This window comes from Pseudonaja textilis, chromosome 3 (assembly GCF_049901715.1).
Source record: "Pseudonaja textilis isolate UNSWEBS1 chromosome 3, rPseTex1.2, whole genome shotgun sequence".
NCBI classification, from domain to species: Eukaryota; Metazoa; Chordata; class Lepidosauria; order Squamata; family Elapidae; genus Pseudonaja; species Pseudonaja textilis.
In genome coordinates, this window is record NC_141992.1 from 65,768,035 (window position 1) to 65,787,149 (window position 19,115).

At 36.3% G+C, this 19,115-nt stretch overlaps 1 protein-coding gene across 12 annotated transcripts in view; it reads left to right on the top strand.

Moving 5' to 3' along the window:
- The window catches only part of NFIA (nuclear factor I A), a 485,231-nt gene that overhangs the window by 394,808 nt on the left and 71,308 nt on the right, over positions 1-19,115 (top strand). For 7 of the 12 annotated variants that reach the window (XM_087930007.1, XM_087930008.1, XM_087930006.1 and 4 more), the window contains one exon: positions 16,167-16,295. The exons of the other annotated variants lie outside the window; for them this stretch is intronic. In XM_087930007.1, the coding sequence (XP_087786133.1) occupies positions 16,167-16,295 (129 nt within the window). The remainder of the gene's footprint in view (positions 1-16,166; positions 16,296-19,115) is intronic. 12 annotated transcript variants of the gene reach the window in all.

Consider the following 19,115-nt stretch of genomic DNA (forward strand, 5'->3'; position numbering starts at 1 on the left):
ATCAACAATTCCAGCTATTGCCATCTGATACTTTGTCACTGTCTGTTAACTTCTCTTTTCTGGTACATCTATAGCTGTGATGGCGAACCTATGGCACGCATACCACAGGTGGCCCACAGAGCCATTTGTGCCGGCACACGAGCCGCAGGCAAACTTACCTCACTGCGCATGTGTGCGCATCACAGCTGATTTTTGGCTGGTTTGAGGCCTTTTTCAGCCTCCCAGAGGCTTAAAAAAAGCCTCTGCATGCTTTGCAGGCCAAATATTAGGCCCATTTCATTACTTCCTGTAATACCAGAAGTGATTAAACGGGCATATTATTCAGCCTGCAGAGGCTTTTTTCAAGCCTCTGGGAGGCTGAAAAAGGCCTTAAACTGGCTGAAAATCAGCTGTAAAGTGCAATGCAAGTAAGGGGGGATCGCACGCATATGTGCAGAGTGCATGGGTGGGCACACGCATTGCCTTCTGGGTGCTGGCACACGAGCGCACATGTGCACAATTTTTGGCACAGGAGCTCAAAAAGGTTAGCCACCGCTGATCTACAGCCTTTCTTTTCTTTTTTTCTGTCATAGGGCAAATTCACAAACATCTTATAGAGCCTGCGCCCAAACCTTCATCTTGTAGATGAGTTATCTGTGGCTAGCTAGGAAATTCTGAAATTGGTCCACATCTTAAAGTTTTTGACGTTGACACTGGTTTAAAAGACGTTTACCATAAGAATAGGAAACTTCTGTTGGAATAATGTAAATTGCAGATGCACTTCAGTCTAGTTCCCACAAACCCTGTGCTAAGTTGCAGGATCTAATCTGGACTGTCACCAAGCCGAAAAGTTTAGTTTTCTGACCTTTCGGACTCATGTTGGAACCCATCTTCAAGGGATGTGTGTTTTGGGGTATTTTGTGTGGGGTATTTATATGGTGTTGCATGTGGCTTTTCAGATGCTAATTGAAGTATTGATGATTGGCTATTTAGTCGTCGTGCTGCCAAGCCCTCATCTGCTAAGTATTTGACAGGCTGGTAGTAAATCAGCACTTCTGTTGACTCTCAAAGAGCCCATTCCTCAGGCTTATCTCACTTCCCTGGCTGTTTTTGTGCCTGCTTGTCCAACAATCTTAGTAGCCGCAAAATCGAATGCATTAATTGAATACATTTAATTTTTCAACTAAGATTGTTGGACAAACAGGGCTTTACAGAGAAATATCCAAATTCAAAATAAGGAGGAGTTTCCTGACTGTGAAAGCTATTATACAGTAGAAGAGCCTACTCCCCTGGAGTCATCCCTAAGGGTTCTCAAGCAAAGATTTGTCAACTTTTTGTCTGGGGTGATAATGATAATTCTTTCCCTGGACAAGGAATCTGAACTAGAAGTCCCTTTTAACCTTCAACGATGTAAAATACTTTCTCCACTTATTTCTGAACTGCTAGGCGCACTTACCAGTAAAACAGTGGCTCAGCCAACAGTTTTGTTTTCTAATACCGACTAGGCATTTGTGATGTCCAAATATATTTGTGAAACATGTTTTATTGTTCCCCTGGAACAATATTATTTAATTAAAATAATGCTTTTAAAATGTAGATGGGCAAGGAATCATCCAAGTACCAAAAGAGGTATCTGCAAGAGCATTGCTACCTGTAGGCATCATGTCACATATGTAAAGCAATCATTTACTGTATATTCCTGATTAAAGAAAGACAGGCAATCCTACGATAGCTTTTTTGGTTTCTTTTTATGCTCTACTGGTAATCACTGGAGCAACGGTCATCCTCTTTCAGGCACAAAATATTTCACTGAGTCTAATGAATCATTGTAGCTGCCTTTTGTATACTGTTTACACAGCCTCACTTCAGTTATGTCCATCTGACTATAGCCAACAAAAATCTATTAATGAGTATGAAACTACAATAAATGCAGCAGGTCAATAGTAGTATTTGGAGACAAGTAGGAACTTTCCATTGCAGCCATTAAGTAAAATAATTAAATACCCTTCATTTGTTCTTATAGACCTAGATACGATGACAGAAACTTAGCATTGGATCAATATGTCTCTCTTTCTTTGCAATTTATGGAGCAGCCAGTGACCATTATCTGTGACAATCATCTGTTTCATTGACATTATTGCATTAAAACCATAGAACTAATAGATGGAAGGACTGTCAGAAAATTGCATCTTTTTTCCCTTAGGCTATGCAGTATATCTGTTTGGGCTTTTTTTGTAAATATGAGTCCCTTTCCAATAGTTCTTCACTATGTGAAACTTGTTTTAGCTTGCTCTTTCCCATACGTGTGGAAGTCACAAGGGTTGGAAGCCATATGGTGGCTGTTTACCACAACATATGGCCCTTTTCTATAATTGTTTCCTTTATTATAATAAAAGGAAAAATTCTGAACTTACTTTTAAGGTTCCACATATAAAAAGAAGACTAATTACAGGTAGTCATTGACTTCACAACAGTTCATTTAGTGACTGTTTGAAGTTACATTTTAAAAAGTGACTTAGGACTGTTTTTCACACTTACGTGGTGGCACGGTGGTTAGAATGCAGTACTGCAGGCTACTTCTGCTCATTGCCAATTACCAGCAATTTGGCAGTTTGAATCTTACCAGGTTCAAGGTTGATGTGACCTTCCATTCTTCAGAGGTCGGCAAAATGAGGACCCAGATTGTTGGGGACAATATGCTGACTCTGTAAACCACTTAGAAAGGGCTCTAAAGCACTGTGATGTGGTATATAAATCTAAGTTCTATTGCTATTGCTATTATGACCGTTGCAGCATTCCCATGGTCATGTGATCAAAACTCAGATACTTGGCAACTGACTCATAGTTGCAGGGTCCTTGGATCAGGTGATCTCCTTCTGACAAAGTCAGCGGGAAAGGCACATTCAGTTAACAACAGTATTACTAACTTAACAACTGAGAGTAACTGCCAGAATCCTGACACAGTGATTCACTTAACAAATGTGGCAAGAAAGGTTGTAAGATAGGGCAAAATTCACTTAATAACTGTCTTGCTTACCATCAGAAGTTTTGGTCTCAATTGTGGTTCTAAGTCAAGGACTACTTGTATTCATTACTTAACATATTCTAAGAAAGAAAACACACTTGGAAGGGGGGGGAGTAACATTTCCATCTTTGTACCCCCAGAATGAAAAATAGGATTGCAAAACCTGGTTTTAGACAAAATAATATGTGTATATTTAAATATGAGTGTATTTAAACCCTGAGATCATCTCGGGAAAGTAGCACGTTTGTTAGAATAGATTGTGTCCCAGCCTTCTGTTGTCATTCTTACATCCTCTGAAGTCTATCAATGACTTTCACTAACATTGGCTGTCTGAAAAATAAAAGGGGGAATAAACTGGGAAAGACACTACGGTAGTATCTCTAGTTGCTGTCTCTCTCTCTCTCCTCCTGCAACTATTACATCACCAGAGATTGTTTCAGTTTTTTTTACAGTTGAGAAATTTACTGAACTTACGTTCAAACTATAAATGAGCTTAGCAATTGTAATGGAACCGCCAAGTCTGTAAGTCGGAGCACTGTGTAAGTTTCCAGCCTTCTATTCCAGAAAGTCTTTGGGTCTTTACTCCCAGGCCCTGTTTCCTGCTTTGAGGTAGCAGTTTCATAGTTTTTGCTGAAATCGCCAATCTTCCATAAGCACCTCACCTACCGTCCCTGTCTCCCCACCGTTCTGATGCATGAAAGAGGCAGCACTTTCTTCTTAGAGGATAAAAGGGAAAATGCAAAAAGAGAAGTGATTTGAAGAAGCAAGCGCCAGGTTGAGGCACCAGACTAGAAAGCAGAAGATTGTGAATTCAAGCCCTATCTTAGCAGTGAAAGCCAGCTGGGCGATCTTGAGCCAGTCACTCTCTCAGCCCAAATCACCTCCCAGGGTTTTATACTTATTTATACACGCACACACACACACAAATTCTGGGAATTGAAGTTCACATATGATAAAGAGGCCATAGTTCTCCACCCCTGATCTAGACTGTTGTAACTTTAGAAACTTCCAGTTATTAATCAGAGGCTAAGGAGAACTGTGTCAAACCCCACTCTTTTACCAATTTGATCCCACAACTTCTGTCCTTTAAAAAGAAAAATCTCCCCCTATTCCAGCAAAGCAGAACTAAGGGCAATTTGAATCTGTATTCTGTGGACAGTACTGACAAATCACACCTCCCTCTTGTGAAATAGGATTACATGCCTCAACTCATGGTAATGTATATTATGTGTCTGAAGTCGCAACTTTTGCAGGTTGTAGCTATAAAAGTAATAATGTACAGTCTGAAGTACGATATCCTCATGTAAACAGATTAAAGTACTTCAAATACATAAAAAAATAATAAAGAAGTGCACTCACTTGTACTGAGAAGTGTCTTCAAATCAAGTTTGATTAAAATTCTGAATATTTCTGAACACTTCTCAAAGATAACATTAGACATATAAGAGAAATTGGAACGAAGAGAGGGATTGGATGAAGGATGAAAATTTGCAACGAAACACTTTCTACAATATTTCTCTTTGTGATCAGTATACCCTTTAATAAGGTATGACATTTTTTCTGAGGCATTTGTGAGAAATTCTGATCAACTTTACTAATTATTTAAGCTTAACATTCAATTCCATGTCAGTTACACACAAATATGCACAAGTCTATTGCAGATTTTTTAACTTGCTTTTTTTTTGCTAGTTTCAATTCTAATATTTACAGGTGTTTTTTCCCTTTCTTTCAAATTTTGTTGCAGAATATATTCTGTTCATTTGCTACTATTTATCTGCCTTGATCATGTTCAATTCTATAACCTTATTTTGCTTTGCAGAACTCTTATCTTGTGCCTTTCAAAAAACAACTTAACTTGCAAGGACCGGTATGGACTGAAACCATGCTGGGTCTTTAGCCAGCTCAAATTTACGCTGTGAAAGCATCAAGGAAAGTTAAGGGTGCTGGCTAAAGCCTCTTCTTTGTTAAGTACAGATTTAACAAAAGAACTGTGACTTCTGCTTGATTTTGTCCTGATGTCTCAATGGCTGCTGCCCTTGCCGCTCCCACATTGAAACACTGCATTGCAGATACTCTTGATAACTCTTTGAAAAGTTCATGACCAAAGCATAATCGAAGCCCCTCCTTAATTTTGGTTAGTAAGTTCCTGATATATATTGCATCCACAGTCTGAGATAGTTTCCTGCCTGTCCTTCATAACATCTCAAGGTGCTAAATTTGGTTTTCCAAAGTCCAGACAAACAATCATTGGTTTTATCAGGTTTCTTGTGGAGACAATTCATGCCATCCCATTTTAATTTGGGGTCTGCTAAACAAGATTAGCTTTTCATTGACAACAGAAATGGACTGAGTTTTGTATATCAATTACATTTCCCCTCTCATTATAAATCCAATACTATAGCATTCTCATTTATCCAAATGTGTATTTTATTCTAACACTATTTTTCTTTAATGTTTTGCTGAAAGATTTTTTTCAGCCCATTTCAATACACAGCCAATGATAGCTAGTAAATCACAAAAGCTAAATAACAGCATTCTTCATTAAAATAAATTTTGAAAACTAAGAAATCCGAACCATAGATTTTGTTCAGAGCTCTACCTAATATACAAATGATGAATAAATCAAAGATAATGTCTCTATCTGTGTTCTATGTGCATAAAAAATATTCTGAAGTGAATCAGGTCTCCTTCAAAAACATCTCCTATTTTGATCCAACATCAAAGAGAAGTTTATCTCATTTAACTAATAAAGTATCTCTTTTTGAATCTGTGCCATTTTGTGATTGTTCTGTCTGTGTTTGGAAACATAGTCTGTTGATTGACAAACATGGATTCTGGGAGTCATTTTGGAGCAAATAGGCTGAATTCCTGTTTACAGTTTCTTAACTTTTAATAGTTCTGTAATGGCAAGAACATGATTGAAATAATTTTTTTCCACACAGAATCCATTTTGTTGAACTTTTTGAAGGTGGAATGTGAGGGTGTTGCAAGATAACACCACACTGCATTTGTGGTGCTTTGAAGAAAGAGCACAAACTACGTGGAATGTGTGGTTCTCACTGTAAGATAAGCTAGAATGTGTTAATCAAATATTTTAATGATATGAAGGCAGTTAAGAAAACAGTAAAAAAATTTACTAATTGCTTTCTTAAGTAAACAGATCTATCATTAGGTTGTCAGGAAGAGTGACACTGAGCAGAAACACCCTGCTAATCCCCAAAGATAAGTATTTAACGTAATTAGGCAGACAGTGTCTCCTTTGTTGTACCAGCATTAATCAGGAGGGAAAAGCTCAATTTTACAAAAAAGAATTTCTCTCAATATGCCTTTGTGCTATTTCACTACTTTTGTGGAGATAACATACTCCAAGTAATGACAGTCATAGTTTGGATGATAAGGTTCATTGCTGTTTGATATATACAACATGAATCCTTTTCAATATTCTTGTTTTTCTCATGTGGCTGGGGGAAATTCTGATAACTTTTTAAAAATTATTTGGTTATCTTATGGACTCAAGAAAATGCGTATTCATAGCTGAATGGGGTGTTTGTGTGTGTGTGTGTGTGTATGTGTGTGTGTGTGTGTAAAATCATTCTGCTTAGTGGGTCACTTTCTTTTTAAAATAATTGTGAGGGGAACCCAAATTAAAATTCAGCTAGAGAGAAAGAGAAACTTTTTACCTGCACGCTTGTATTTGTTTGTTTGTTTGTCTATTGATTGCCCATCTTACCATAAAGCAGATTACAGTCATAAAAACATATCTACATTAAAACATAAAATTAAAACCAAAGATTAAAATCTAAGGACATGTGGCGGAGGGCAGGGTCAGAATATATAACACCACTCCGATGGGAGATAGCTGGCTTGATTTTTTAAAAAAATTGCATTAATTGTGCCCAGAGAATTATTCTTAAAGAAGAGAGGTTGTTTGACTAGTTTGATTTTCCTCAGAATTCCTTAAAAAGTGTCTGAAGAAAGAAGTTATCCTGTCCTTTCCAGAATGTAGCATCATTCTTTACGAAGAAATTTCATTCCTGCGCTAAGCGCTAAGTCTAAAACCTGGACAAGTAGATTTAGGAATGGCTCTTTTCTCATTTGAAAATGGTGTGAGGAGAAGGTTCTTTCCTTCTTAATATCCCATTCCAGTGCAAGGGCCCCAGCAGATTCATTTCCCAAAGAAAACATGGAATTAAAACACAAGATTTAAAAACATAATTAATGTCTAGTTTGACATCTCCCTGCTTCTCAAAGGCTTTGATGGGAAAGCTGCAAATTAAAAGATCAGTAGACTTCATAAAGTAACAAGGTACATGTGAGGTTAGTTTATTTGTTGGGCTGTTTGGAGTGTAGAGATGAAAAATCAAATGCTTCCCTATAGTAAGGTTTTCAGTGCAAATGCTAACTAATTTAACCTTTGGTTTTAGCTGACATAACTTTTTCTGAGATTCTTTACACTTCAGTCAATTTTAAGAGGGCGCATTGAATTCTTGCTCTGCTCTACAAAGCATTTTGATAACCTTCCAAATTTTGCTGTAAAGTCATTGCAGTTTACAATTGCACTTTTAAACTTTTGTAAAGACAGCAAAAGCATATGTGTAGAAGAACCTGGATTAGTTGTTAGAATTTACATAGTTCCATATTTCTTTCATAGTTACATAGTTCTTTTTGTTTCTTTCTCCGTTTTTTTTATACCTTGACAAATTTATTGAAGTTTTTAATCTCATCTTTAATCAATTCTGCGAATTGGCCAGAGTCAATATTGGGGTGGTATGCAAGCACTGTGATATATAAATAAATGGATAGGGGAAATACCACCAATAATTTGGAACAATATTTATCTCTTTGCCTACAACCCTCTATAAACTTTCAGGACACCTTGTTGGAACATCCCCTTCAGGTTGGTTTCCACAGGAGATCAAGAAGAAGTATCATTTACGCAGTATAATTATCTAGGAGACAGGATGATTCATCAATGAATATCTATAGCAGGATGTGTAAAAAACATTATTATAATAAGGTCAGTAAATCCCTCTACACATGATCAGGATAGGTGAGGCACATAAGAATTGAGAGTGAAAGGAATTGAGAGTTTGTTTGTTTAGCAAATTTCATTAATTATGTGACTTGGGAACATAAAACTAGCAACAGTGAAAAGAATTTTACAACCTTTTTTGCTGGAGTTATTAAGTGGATCACTGCAGTTGTTAAAAAAATTATGTGGTCATTGAGCAAATTTGGCTTCTCTGTTAACTTTGCTTGTTGGAAGACAGCTGGGAAGGTTACAAATGGCAATCACATGACATCTGAATGTGCAACCATTGTAAATATGGATGGTTGCAAAGCCCCCAAATTTTGATCACATAGCTATGGGGATGTTGTGTAAGTATGAAAACTAGTCTTACATGAAATTTTTTTGGTGCCATTTTAATTTTAAATGGTCACTAAACAAATGGTTGTAAGTCAACGACTACCTGTATGCTTGTAGCTTTTCATCTCCTTGACAATAAACTTTTTTCTATGTTCTGTTAAATTCTTATTCTTTGTAATTTGTTGCCTCTGAAAAGTTCAGTTCACCTTACAGTATTTGATTATATTATATGTCAGTTATCTTAACTACATAGCATTACTTTTTTTTTTTACTTTTTACTACTCTTTTTACTACTCTTGTTATTTAAACAAGCTTTATGATGGTCATAATCTTTTCTATGTACTATGTATGTCTTTCAAAATAAAAAAATAAATAAATTCTGGCACAACTTTCCCTGACTTCATAGACACATCCATGTTGTTTTTTCAGCAGCACTATGGAACTGGTTTGCCTTTGTCTTCCTTTGAGGATATTATTTGAACCCCCCATTTTAGTCTGCAATTAAGGTATTCCATGGAGATCTGCCATCTTGGTGCTAATAGTCCTATCCCTAAGGAGCTTTTGAACCAGGTATTATCATCTGCTGAGACATTTTTGTAATACAGGCACTTAAAACGTCCTTTTAAGTCTATAGTTTTAAGTATTCTGGATATTGTAGAATTTTTTTTATATACATTTTCCACAAACATTTACATTGTCATAGAACTGAGCTTGGGTGCTGTCTTTTATTTTTAAAGGTCGGGGTTCTTTTTTCAAAGTCTGCCAGCATTCCAACCTATATACTATTGCAATTTCAAAAACTCCACAGATAATACACTTGATAGCTGAGGAAGGCAATTCCGATGATCCATTAAGAAGAAATTCACTGGATGGTCGGATATTTCAGAAAAGCAGAGCAGGCAGTAGCATCAGGAGGAAAAAGCATACCCAATACTATTCAAAAGCATGAAATAATTTGGACATGATTGCTTAGTTGAATGCATTCGCAGGAAGAATGGGCAGGTGGGAAAGCAGCCAGAGGAAGTGATGGTTTTCATCTAGATGCTGTTTACCAGTTGGACTTGCTCCATACATAGTCTGAGAGGATAAAAATCTAACAAACTTCTTGCTCTTAAAGAATCCAACAACACAGGACTGTGGTTCCAGTAAACATAAGGAAATAACTTATCAAAGGAATGTTACACTGTGCTGGCTATAGAAATCTGAGCCCGTATATCTAATTTAAACATATTGATTTATGATGCATTAAGTAGATCCATAGTAAAAGTCTTAATTAGATTATCTTAATATGATCACTAAATATGATTCAGTTGGAGGATAAAATGCCCTTTTGGTGATTCTTGGGATGAGAGATTCGATTTGTTTATTTTCTTATACAGCGACATTTCTTTTATTTCTCTTCTTTTTTTTCTGAGTTCTTACGCCAACTTTGTTCGAGTAAAATTTATTTTGAACCTAGTTTATGTTTACAGCTTCATATTTTTCAGGAGATTTATTTCTCTGAGTGTCTTCTTAAGGTGGTAAAAAGTTCCTGGAAACTTATTAGTTTCTTAAAATGTGAGATTATTACATAATATACTTATGTAAAGGCACAAATGCATGCATACATAGATACCCGCACATAGTGTGCAATTTTTTAAAAATAAGTGTCTTGGAACACGCAAGAGGACATTCAAAGCACCTCTTCTGGAATCGTTAAGCAGCTGCTTGTGCATCTGTTCTGGAGGCTGCTTCTTGGTCTTCTGGCCTTAATGGGCACCCATAGCCACTTCATTGCTCTTTTCCCCATAAATGCTGAGACATCCAGGAGCTGGTTCCCAGATAGCCAAGTGCAAGCACTTTCAGAAAAAGACTTAGCTGGTTAATTATTCAATAGATGATTCGTGCATATTCCTACACATCCTATATGAGGTATTTCAAAGAATTTGCACAGTCCTAACTCAACACATGCAGGCATAACACACACTTGCTCAGATTATCAATCCTTTTGCAATTCATCAGTTTTCATAATGTGTGTAAACTATAAATTTATCATCGATCAATGACTTGCAAAAGTTTTGTTTTTGGGTAGCTCTGTGAATGATATTTCTTTTCGCCTGAGTTATCTTTGTCTTGACTTTCACAGCATAATTTTACCTGCAAAAAACAGCTTTTGAAGTCTTCACAATAAGTTATCTGAAGAATATGAACCCTTAAATCATTAAATAGGGCAGGAATGTTCACCTTCTATAACTTAAAAGGCCAACCCAGGCTTTGCACAGCATGTCAGAAATGGCAGGGGGTGGGGAAGATAAAGATCTGTTGGAAGGATGAAGGATGAACATATGAAATGTTTGGCCCCTCCCACTCTGGATGTTGCAAATGGAATGGTGTTGAGTTCCTATTTTTGTATTCCTAGCATAGGGCTTTAAGGCATTAAGACTGAGCAGACCTTGATAATAGCATTAGCAATAGCACTTAAACTTATATGCCGCTTCACAGTGCTTTGCAGTCCTCTCTAAGTAGTTTACAGAGTCAACACAATGACAATAGAAAGCTAGTATTGCATAATTTAGTGTTAATTACAGGAAGCGTGTGAGCTGTAAATATAGGAACAGTAAGTTTTCAATTAATGAAAATAATTTCATGATGTGTGGTGATGCCTGGCAGGAAGAAATAAATTGATACCCTTTAAATGCTATGGACTTAACATCCCATCACCACAGCCAGCATACCTAATAGGAAGAGTTTCCCCAAAACCTTGGCACTGTAGAAGGAAACAATAAGAATGCTGAAGTTTCTTACCAAGCTATTTTGATGGCTTCAAAATTCAGCTGCTAATGTCCACTTTTACTTTTTTTTTAAAAAAAAGTTTTATTTTAGTTTTAGTGTTCTTTTAAGAATTCATAACTCATATGTATCAATAAATGAGACTATTTGTAGCTCAGAATTGGAACGAGCTGTCTCTGGTGCTCTCTGAACAACAGCAAGAATGGTGTTACCTATTTTGGGTAATGAAATGTCTGCAAGAAAACAACCAAGCTCAGACAGCACCAGGAACTCAGCTTAATTCATTTGTAATTGGCGAGTTTAAATTATTCAACTTTATATAGAGACTTAAAATAGTTAAGTTTGTCTTCTTGAGTCTTCCTTTATATCGGATAGTTTGATAGTTGTTAACTGGTGGGAAAACCTAAGCATAATAGATGAGAAATTTTAAAAATCAGTCTTGTGGTAGGTTTTGGTTTATCAGTACATCAACAATGATGCAATAGACTGTGAAACTGGATTTTTGTTGCATTATTTTTATAATGTTTACATGGCAGATAATGGTGACAAAGATATTTTATCAACTTAAGAATGAAGCCAGGAATTTATAAAAACAGCCCTCCACTCCAACTTGATGTTGCACATGTATTTGAAAGAATTGTAACTATGCTACACAAATAGAAGGCATTAAAATTCTTCTGATAACTGAGAGATTTTGCCAAAATAATCATTAAAACAACTTTATTTTGGCAAGCATCTTTTCCTTTTTTATTTTCCTTAGTTTCTTTCCCTTTAGTACAAGCAGGTAAAAATTCTTGTCATCTTCTCATTTTTCCATTTCAATCTCTCACAAAAAACAAAAGTTATTCCAAATTATATCCTAAACCATAGAGCATCTGGGAGCGGAAGTTGTCATCTGCCAGTTCCACTACCATCAGCAAAACAGCAGGAAATGGATGCTCCCTGTATGGTTAAGATAGCATCATTATTATGATAGACTAGGCTACAATTCTGTTTTATAATGAACATTTTATTTCTGTTGAAAAGCATGTTAGACAGTACTGGTCATAAACATATGTATATCTGTAAATTCAGTTACTATTAGTAACATTAGTTACTATTAGTTACTATTACTTCTAGTCAAATGATGAGCATGGAACTATAACAATTATAGAATTATAACAATTCAGAAATTCAGATAAAAGTCTCTTCACTGCCCACTATCTAATGCTGGGAAATTAATTATTAATTTGTTGCACAAAATTCAGTATCAAAAATGATTCATACTTGTTGGAAACTTTGGGAGTCAAATTTAAGTAAACAATTGGATGGCATAATATAAGCAACCTTACAGACCTCTCCTTTAATGCAGAGTTATGATTTAAGATTTTACAACACTGTTTTAATCCTATAGGAATCTTATATATACTTATTCTACAAAATGTTGCAATAAAAAGGTACAAAAGGGGAAAGTAACAAGCAATCTAATTAATTCAAAGTAACTGATAGAACAACCCTCATTGTCACTAAATTACCTTACATCTTTGGCCTTCAGTACCTTTGTTTGGAATTACAGTTTATAAATTTCTGACGCTTGGGTTCCTGATCCAACCCAATCTATAATTTTTTCATGTCAACGAAGAAAGCATCATTGTATTTGGCTAAATTGCAGTACATAGTCATCCTCATAATCTCATTCTACAAAGGGTGCTAATGCATTTAGTCACATGTAGTCATACCTCACTTAAGGCCTTGCTCATCCCAAAGAAAGGCAAGGTTTGAGGATATACCTCCATCTGATCTGCATTTTTTTCTGTTATGGCTGAAAAGGGGCTTTTCTCAAGTTGTTGAAATATATAGCTTAGGTAGAACAATATTCTGTTGAACAAAAAGCACTACTATGTGTCATATTACACAGTTTGATTTTATTTTGTTATTCTACTTTCATTACTTAGTCCTTTCATATACTGTCAGAATCCTTTATATGTTAGTGGAATTTGTATTTTTCAGAAATTACTCATTTCTGAAATGCGACTGATTTTCCAGTGAATATTGAAAGTTTTATTTCCATTTGCAAGTTTTGTGTGCAGTGTTTGTCCCAGACAGATAAATGTTTAAGTGAGGGTGGACTATGAAACTAAACCAGATCCAGATTTAAATTAACAGGATGAATAAATGAAGGAGACCATACGAAGAAATATCAACAATCTTAACAAAACAAGGGGTACTAAAATAGCCTCCCAGGTTTTGTGATTTTCTATTTATAAATGTAGCCATTTCTCACAAAAGACATTATCAAATGTCTGGAATAACTTTAGAAGAATAACATTTATTTTAGATTATTCTTAAAGCTTTCTTTCTTGCATGCAGGTTCTCATCTGTATTTTACTAAACCCTTTGATTTCACTTCAAACAGAATATTGTTATGAGACACCAAAATGATTCATTAGATGTCTCATTTTGTACCTATTGACTTGTGCAATGCAAAAAAAAAAGTAGGCAGTGACAAATCTCTTGTATATTGCTGTCAAATAAACTGCATCAATGCATCCATGTATGCCTCAGATGTTGAGTCCAGCTTGAAGAAGATTTTAACATTCTGTGTGTTTGCTCAAAAGTCAGCTATTTATGTTAAATGCCTTTCAAAAGGTTAAATTGGTATGGCTAACAACAGTAAACAGGCAAAAAATGATAATTTAGCATTTGATACTCTGTATGCATTTCCTTGTGATTTCAGATACATTATCTTAATAATTGTTATAAAATTCTATGAGATAAAGCTGTGTGGTTTTAGGGATCACTGAGCTTATAATCAAACAATGGGAAACTGTTTTCTCAGAAGCAGAACTCAGTGTATGAAGTTATGTTTCTGCCTTGTTAAATCTGCATAAGATAGCAATGTGAGGGCTACTCATCACCAACAGATCATTATTTACACTATAAAGTGTAATTCTTGTACTTCTGTAATTCAAATTTTAACTTTCAGCTTAATTATATTGAGCTCAATTGAACTAATATAGTCATTTATGATCATATTAAGACTGCAGTGATAAGAACATCTATTTCTAAGATTATACCTCCTTGAACATCGTGGATCTCATATGAAAGTAAAATTTCTGACATTAAAGTGAACTCATAAGCATGTCTATTAAGAAATAAAGCATTGTTCAGTTCAGTGAGTTTTAGATGGCTTAACACCATTAAAATGAATATCAGCAGAACTTCATGGAGGTTGACAATATTTTGAATCTATCTGATATTTGTGTGGCATAGAGCCCAGGTACTTGAGAGATGTCTGTCTTCTACAGCATCTGCCTGTCCTATATGATCAAAGAGATTTGCCTTGCTTTGGGTCCTGATAGTTAAGCGATGTCATCTGGAATAGATGGGTCCACAGTTGCCCTTCCAGTGCCTTTCCTTTGGAATAGCATCTCCACAAATATTTGTTTAAAGCAAGCCATAAAAATACATCTCTTCCCTAACGCCAACCCAGGTGGTAGATCTTTCTTGACTGAGAGTGAAGGAGGTTGGGTTTGTTTTTTTCTCCATTCTTCCCTTGGAATGATTGGACCAGGATGTGTGCTTTTCTCTATTGTCTGTTTGCAAAGCCACCTAGAATTATTTTTGGAATTGGAAAGTCTAGAAATTGGAGATACATAGATGGGTAGATAGATGATAGGTAGGAAGGAAGATAGATATATGGATGGTCGAACGGACAGACAGGAAAGACTAAGGACCTGTGCTTTGTTCTGACCTAACTGATCCTTCCTATCCTGTGTTTCATTCAATTTTAGACCTGCATCTTAACCCTTCGTGTGTGTCTCTACACCTGTCTATTATGTGGTAAAGTTACTATATACAACAGTTCAAAATACAAGATTAATAAGTTACTTTTCCATGCTGATTATTTCCTGAACAGATTTGTTCCATACAAAGAAGGCATAGTGACCCAGCAGTTGTTCCATGTGCAAGGAGGAGAGTGGGGGAGGCAGTCTTACTGGTTCTCCTTTCCCTCCAGTGATTTCTCACACTGTTCTGGTAAAGTCACCTTGTAAGTCCATGCAGAAAATATTGGAGCAGATGGACAAACAGGCTTGATACAAGGCACACTTCCTGTGGTTCTGATAACACTAAAGCTGATTTGTTTCAAGTGATGTTAAAAAGTTCAGTATCTTAAAATGTTTGTTTTTCCAATCAGGATTTTTTTTCTTCAGAAGTCAACACTAAGTAGGAAAACAAAGCAGATTATAAACACACACCCTCACATATACCAACATTCAAATTACAGCATGCTAAATTGACTTGGGAAACGACTTTTTAAACTGCTATCCAGAACAGCCTTTCCTAACCCAATACCCTCAGATGTGGTGGAATGAAGCTTAGTTAAACTTAGTTGCCAGGAATGATATGAGATGTGTACTGAATAAAAAAAGTTGGGAGCAGCTAAAAGAAAAATTCAAAAATACTGTTATTCCAACAAAATGTTTCCAGCCACAGAAATGCTTTTTACAGAACTTTTTGCAGCCTTCATTCTGTTGCCTGATTATTATTTTTTGTAAACTACTCCAAATTCTCAGAGACTATGAAACAAGCAGGAACTGGAGAAGCTTTACTTATTCTCACAGTCCAATCCCTGAGGTTCCAAACCACTGAACTCTGTTGACTTCCCTGAGACATTTTTAATACCTGTTCATAAACTAGAGAGAATGAACGATAGAACAATTCCTTAGAAACACAAACACATCTCAGAGTAGCTGTTTATCGATGGAACTTGATAAGAGTGATAATGAATGAGGTGCCAATTCCTGCCCTTGGAGATTTAAAAAGAAAAATACGGCTGCATTTTAATGTGCCTTTCTTTACCTCGGCGGTAGCCGCCCATTGTTCCCAAAGACAGTCATAAATAAAAGTAAGCTTGCTGTTGTATGCAGTTTAATTTGTCCTTTAAGTTTATCTATTTGCTTTCGCACCCAGTTTCCAAATGCATAGGCATTTTTTTCTGTGAGCTAGCATTATTAAATTGCACGTATCAATCATTCTTACCAGGATTGCCATCGCCAACTACATTAAAGAAGTCAGAGAAGTCTGGTTTCAGCAGTCCCTCGCCTTCACAGACCTCCTCCCTTGGAACGGCATTCACCCAGCATCATCGACCTGTCATTACAGGACCCAGAGGTGAGGCCTTACCAAAGCATCCATGAGCTCTTGTTCCGTGGCACCTTTGTCCTCAGGTTGGGATATATGAGAACATTCATCCGGTGTGGTGGTGTCATGCCCCTGTCGGAGTCTGAATCCGAGGAGGAAGCCAAACAGCTGACAGGGATTGGGAGTAGTGTGGCTCCGTTGACTGTGGAGGAAACTGGGGAAGTGCAAAGTCCAGCTGGGCAGAGCAGGGAAGAGGTAGAACAAGGGAGAGGGAATTCAGAGGAAGACCCAGGCCCACACCCTCTTCATCCTAGGGCACACAGGGAGGAATGGAGAAGAAGACAACATGGGTTGCATGGCTTACAGGTGGATTCCTTTCATTAGCCACAGCTAGGAAGACAATTTATAAGAAAGTTAGGCTGCGTGCAGCAGCTGCTGGGAACAAACGTGACTTTATCTTGTGTTGTCGTTGCTTATCTATGTTCCTGTGTTCCCAACCATTCAAAGGCTGTTCCTGGGAGAGTTTTTCTCCAGCCAGAAGGTAACCTGGACATTGGGGGCAACGTTGGAGCTAACAAAGGGACTCTTTGTTGATTATCTGACTGTGTTGCCTTTGTGCCACACCCCGGGTCATCACAGGTGGTTTTTTGAACCAAAAGTAGACAAGGGCTTGTTAATTTTGTTCCCTCATTTGAACCTAGCTTAGTTTGCTTCATGGCAATCTCAGGAAGACAGATGGAGGAGGTTCTAGCTAATCAGTGAAGTTTTATGACTTGGAAAGATAGACATGTATTTGTAGATATACAGTATATTTGCACAAGGTATTTGTATCTAGTTCAGTAAAATCATTCTGTTCTATTGCTTTAAGTCCTTAGCAGTCCATTAGATGTGATTTTATTTTTAATAAGTAGTGTTCATTCTAAGTCTTTAACCTCATTCCTATGGGTCTTTTTAAATGGTTTATAGTATTCTGGTTATTGTTGATTGTTAGAATATTTTGTGACTTAAAATAAAGCAACTGACTCTTGATTTCCTGGGCTGAATAATTAGATGTAGCTTTTCAAAAGTTGAATTTATAAAAGTTGCACTGTCCACACGCACATACTGTGGTAGAAAAATGAGGTGCATTTGATTTCCTTTTGCTTAAAGGGTTAGGGTTTTTCACTTTGAAAATCTATTTATTCCTTGCTAAAGGCAGGGGCATATATAACACATCTTTTCCTCTTGATAAACATTCTCATTAAAAATGAGAAAGTAAAATAGATACTTGTGACATAATTTTCCTCCTGTTGCAGTGTTGTTGTCTTTTCAAATATATAAATTGTATATACATCAATTACTAGGATTCACATTTAAAATAAAGAAAAGTTGAGATATTGTTTTCCTTAAAGCTGGTTGTGTTTGTCTACCCAGATTTATTATTATAGGAAATTCTTTCAGGTAATTAGGTATAGGCTTCATTCTTAAAACTTGTTGTAAATGATTATATTATAAACCTTAAGCTCACATGAGAGGCTGGCTGTGTAATTCTCATAGCTTTCAAAACAAAATAACATTCTGCTGGAGAGCTAGATGGGCTTAATTGGTTGTTAATCATGTAGCCAGTTGCTGGGAAGTCCACGTACACTTTAAAAACAACCTTGATAATTGGTGATAATAGCAAGGTATTCATAGTATCAAAGTTACATTAGCAGTATATTCAGCTGTACACCAGCTGATTGCAGTGTCTCATCCTGAAATTTGAACAAGTTAGACTCTCAACAGAATTGCTTCCATAAGATTGCCATTGCTAATATGACATTGCATGCAAACCAGATATGGAGCTCACTTGATCTTGAAAAAGATGACAATTTTTTTAAAGAAAGAGTATATTTTGAGGGGGAAAACGGCAGTCCATGGCAATTCAAATACTAATAAATGCATATCATAAGCTTTCACAGACAAGAAATCACTTGTTTGGATTGAGTAAGCCTGAAATCACCTGTTTGGGTTGAGTAAGCTTTAGCCCTTGAAATCTGTTGGACTTAAAGTTGCCATATGACTTGGTTGCTAAAATCTTTCCAGCATTCCTATCATATTGTAAACCACCCAGAATCATTGTATTAGTGATAGGTGGCATAAAAATGTAATAAATAAATTGTGATAATTATTGCTATAGCAAATAGATTTTTGAAAGTATGTGAGTGCACTAAAGTTTCATTCAGCTTCATGGGCTTATTAGGCCCAGCTTTCATGGGCTTATTAGGCCCATGGGCTTATTATCTGTCTCTGGCCAGATTTCTTGAATTAGTGCTCTTGATTATTTTCTCTTTAAAAAAATCTTAATATTTTTTTTAAAGCATCCAATGGAAAATTTTGCTGTACTTTTCCATAGAGCACTGATGTGAAAAAGCACTTTTTACTTCAAAGGACAGCAAACTCATCTCAAGCCTTTATTGCCTAAGTTGCATTTTCTTGCCACCAATTCAATTAAGAAAAGCTGAATTTAGTCTGCACTGCTTCTCTTTATTCAGCAAATCTAGACATAGGTCATTGCTAAACAAGGAATAAGGTGAAACCTTGACCAGAAATTTTAACAAGGTAGGATTTATGTTTTTGCATCTTTGACTCTTCTAATTAAACTTTAGGTGGATCCATTAGAGTCCTGGGGTGGGGGATAATTTTTTTCCACACACACTCACTACTACATGACATATTTAAGCTGCTAACATTAGTTGCTCTGTTAATATGTTGTCAGGTAAATTGAATTCACTTAAATTCAAGTTGAGGTTTCAATCCATCATGAATTCCACCTCAGCATTTATATTTTGCCCATAAATTAGATTTGGAGTGACAGTTGACTTCAACCAT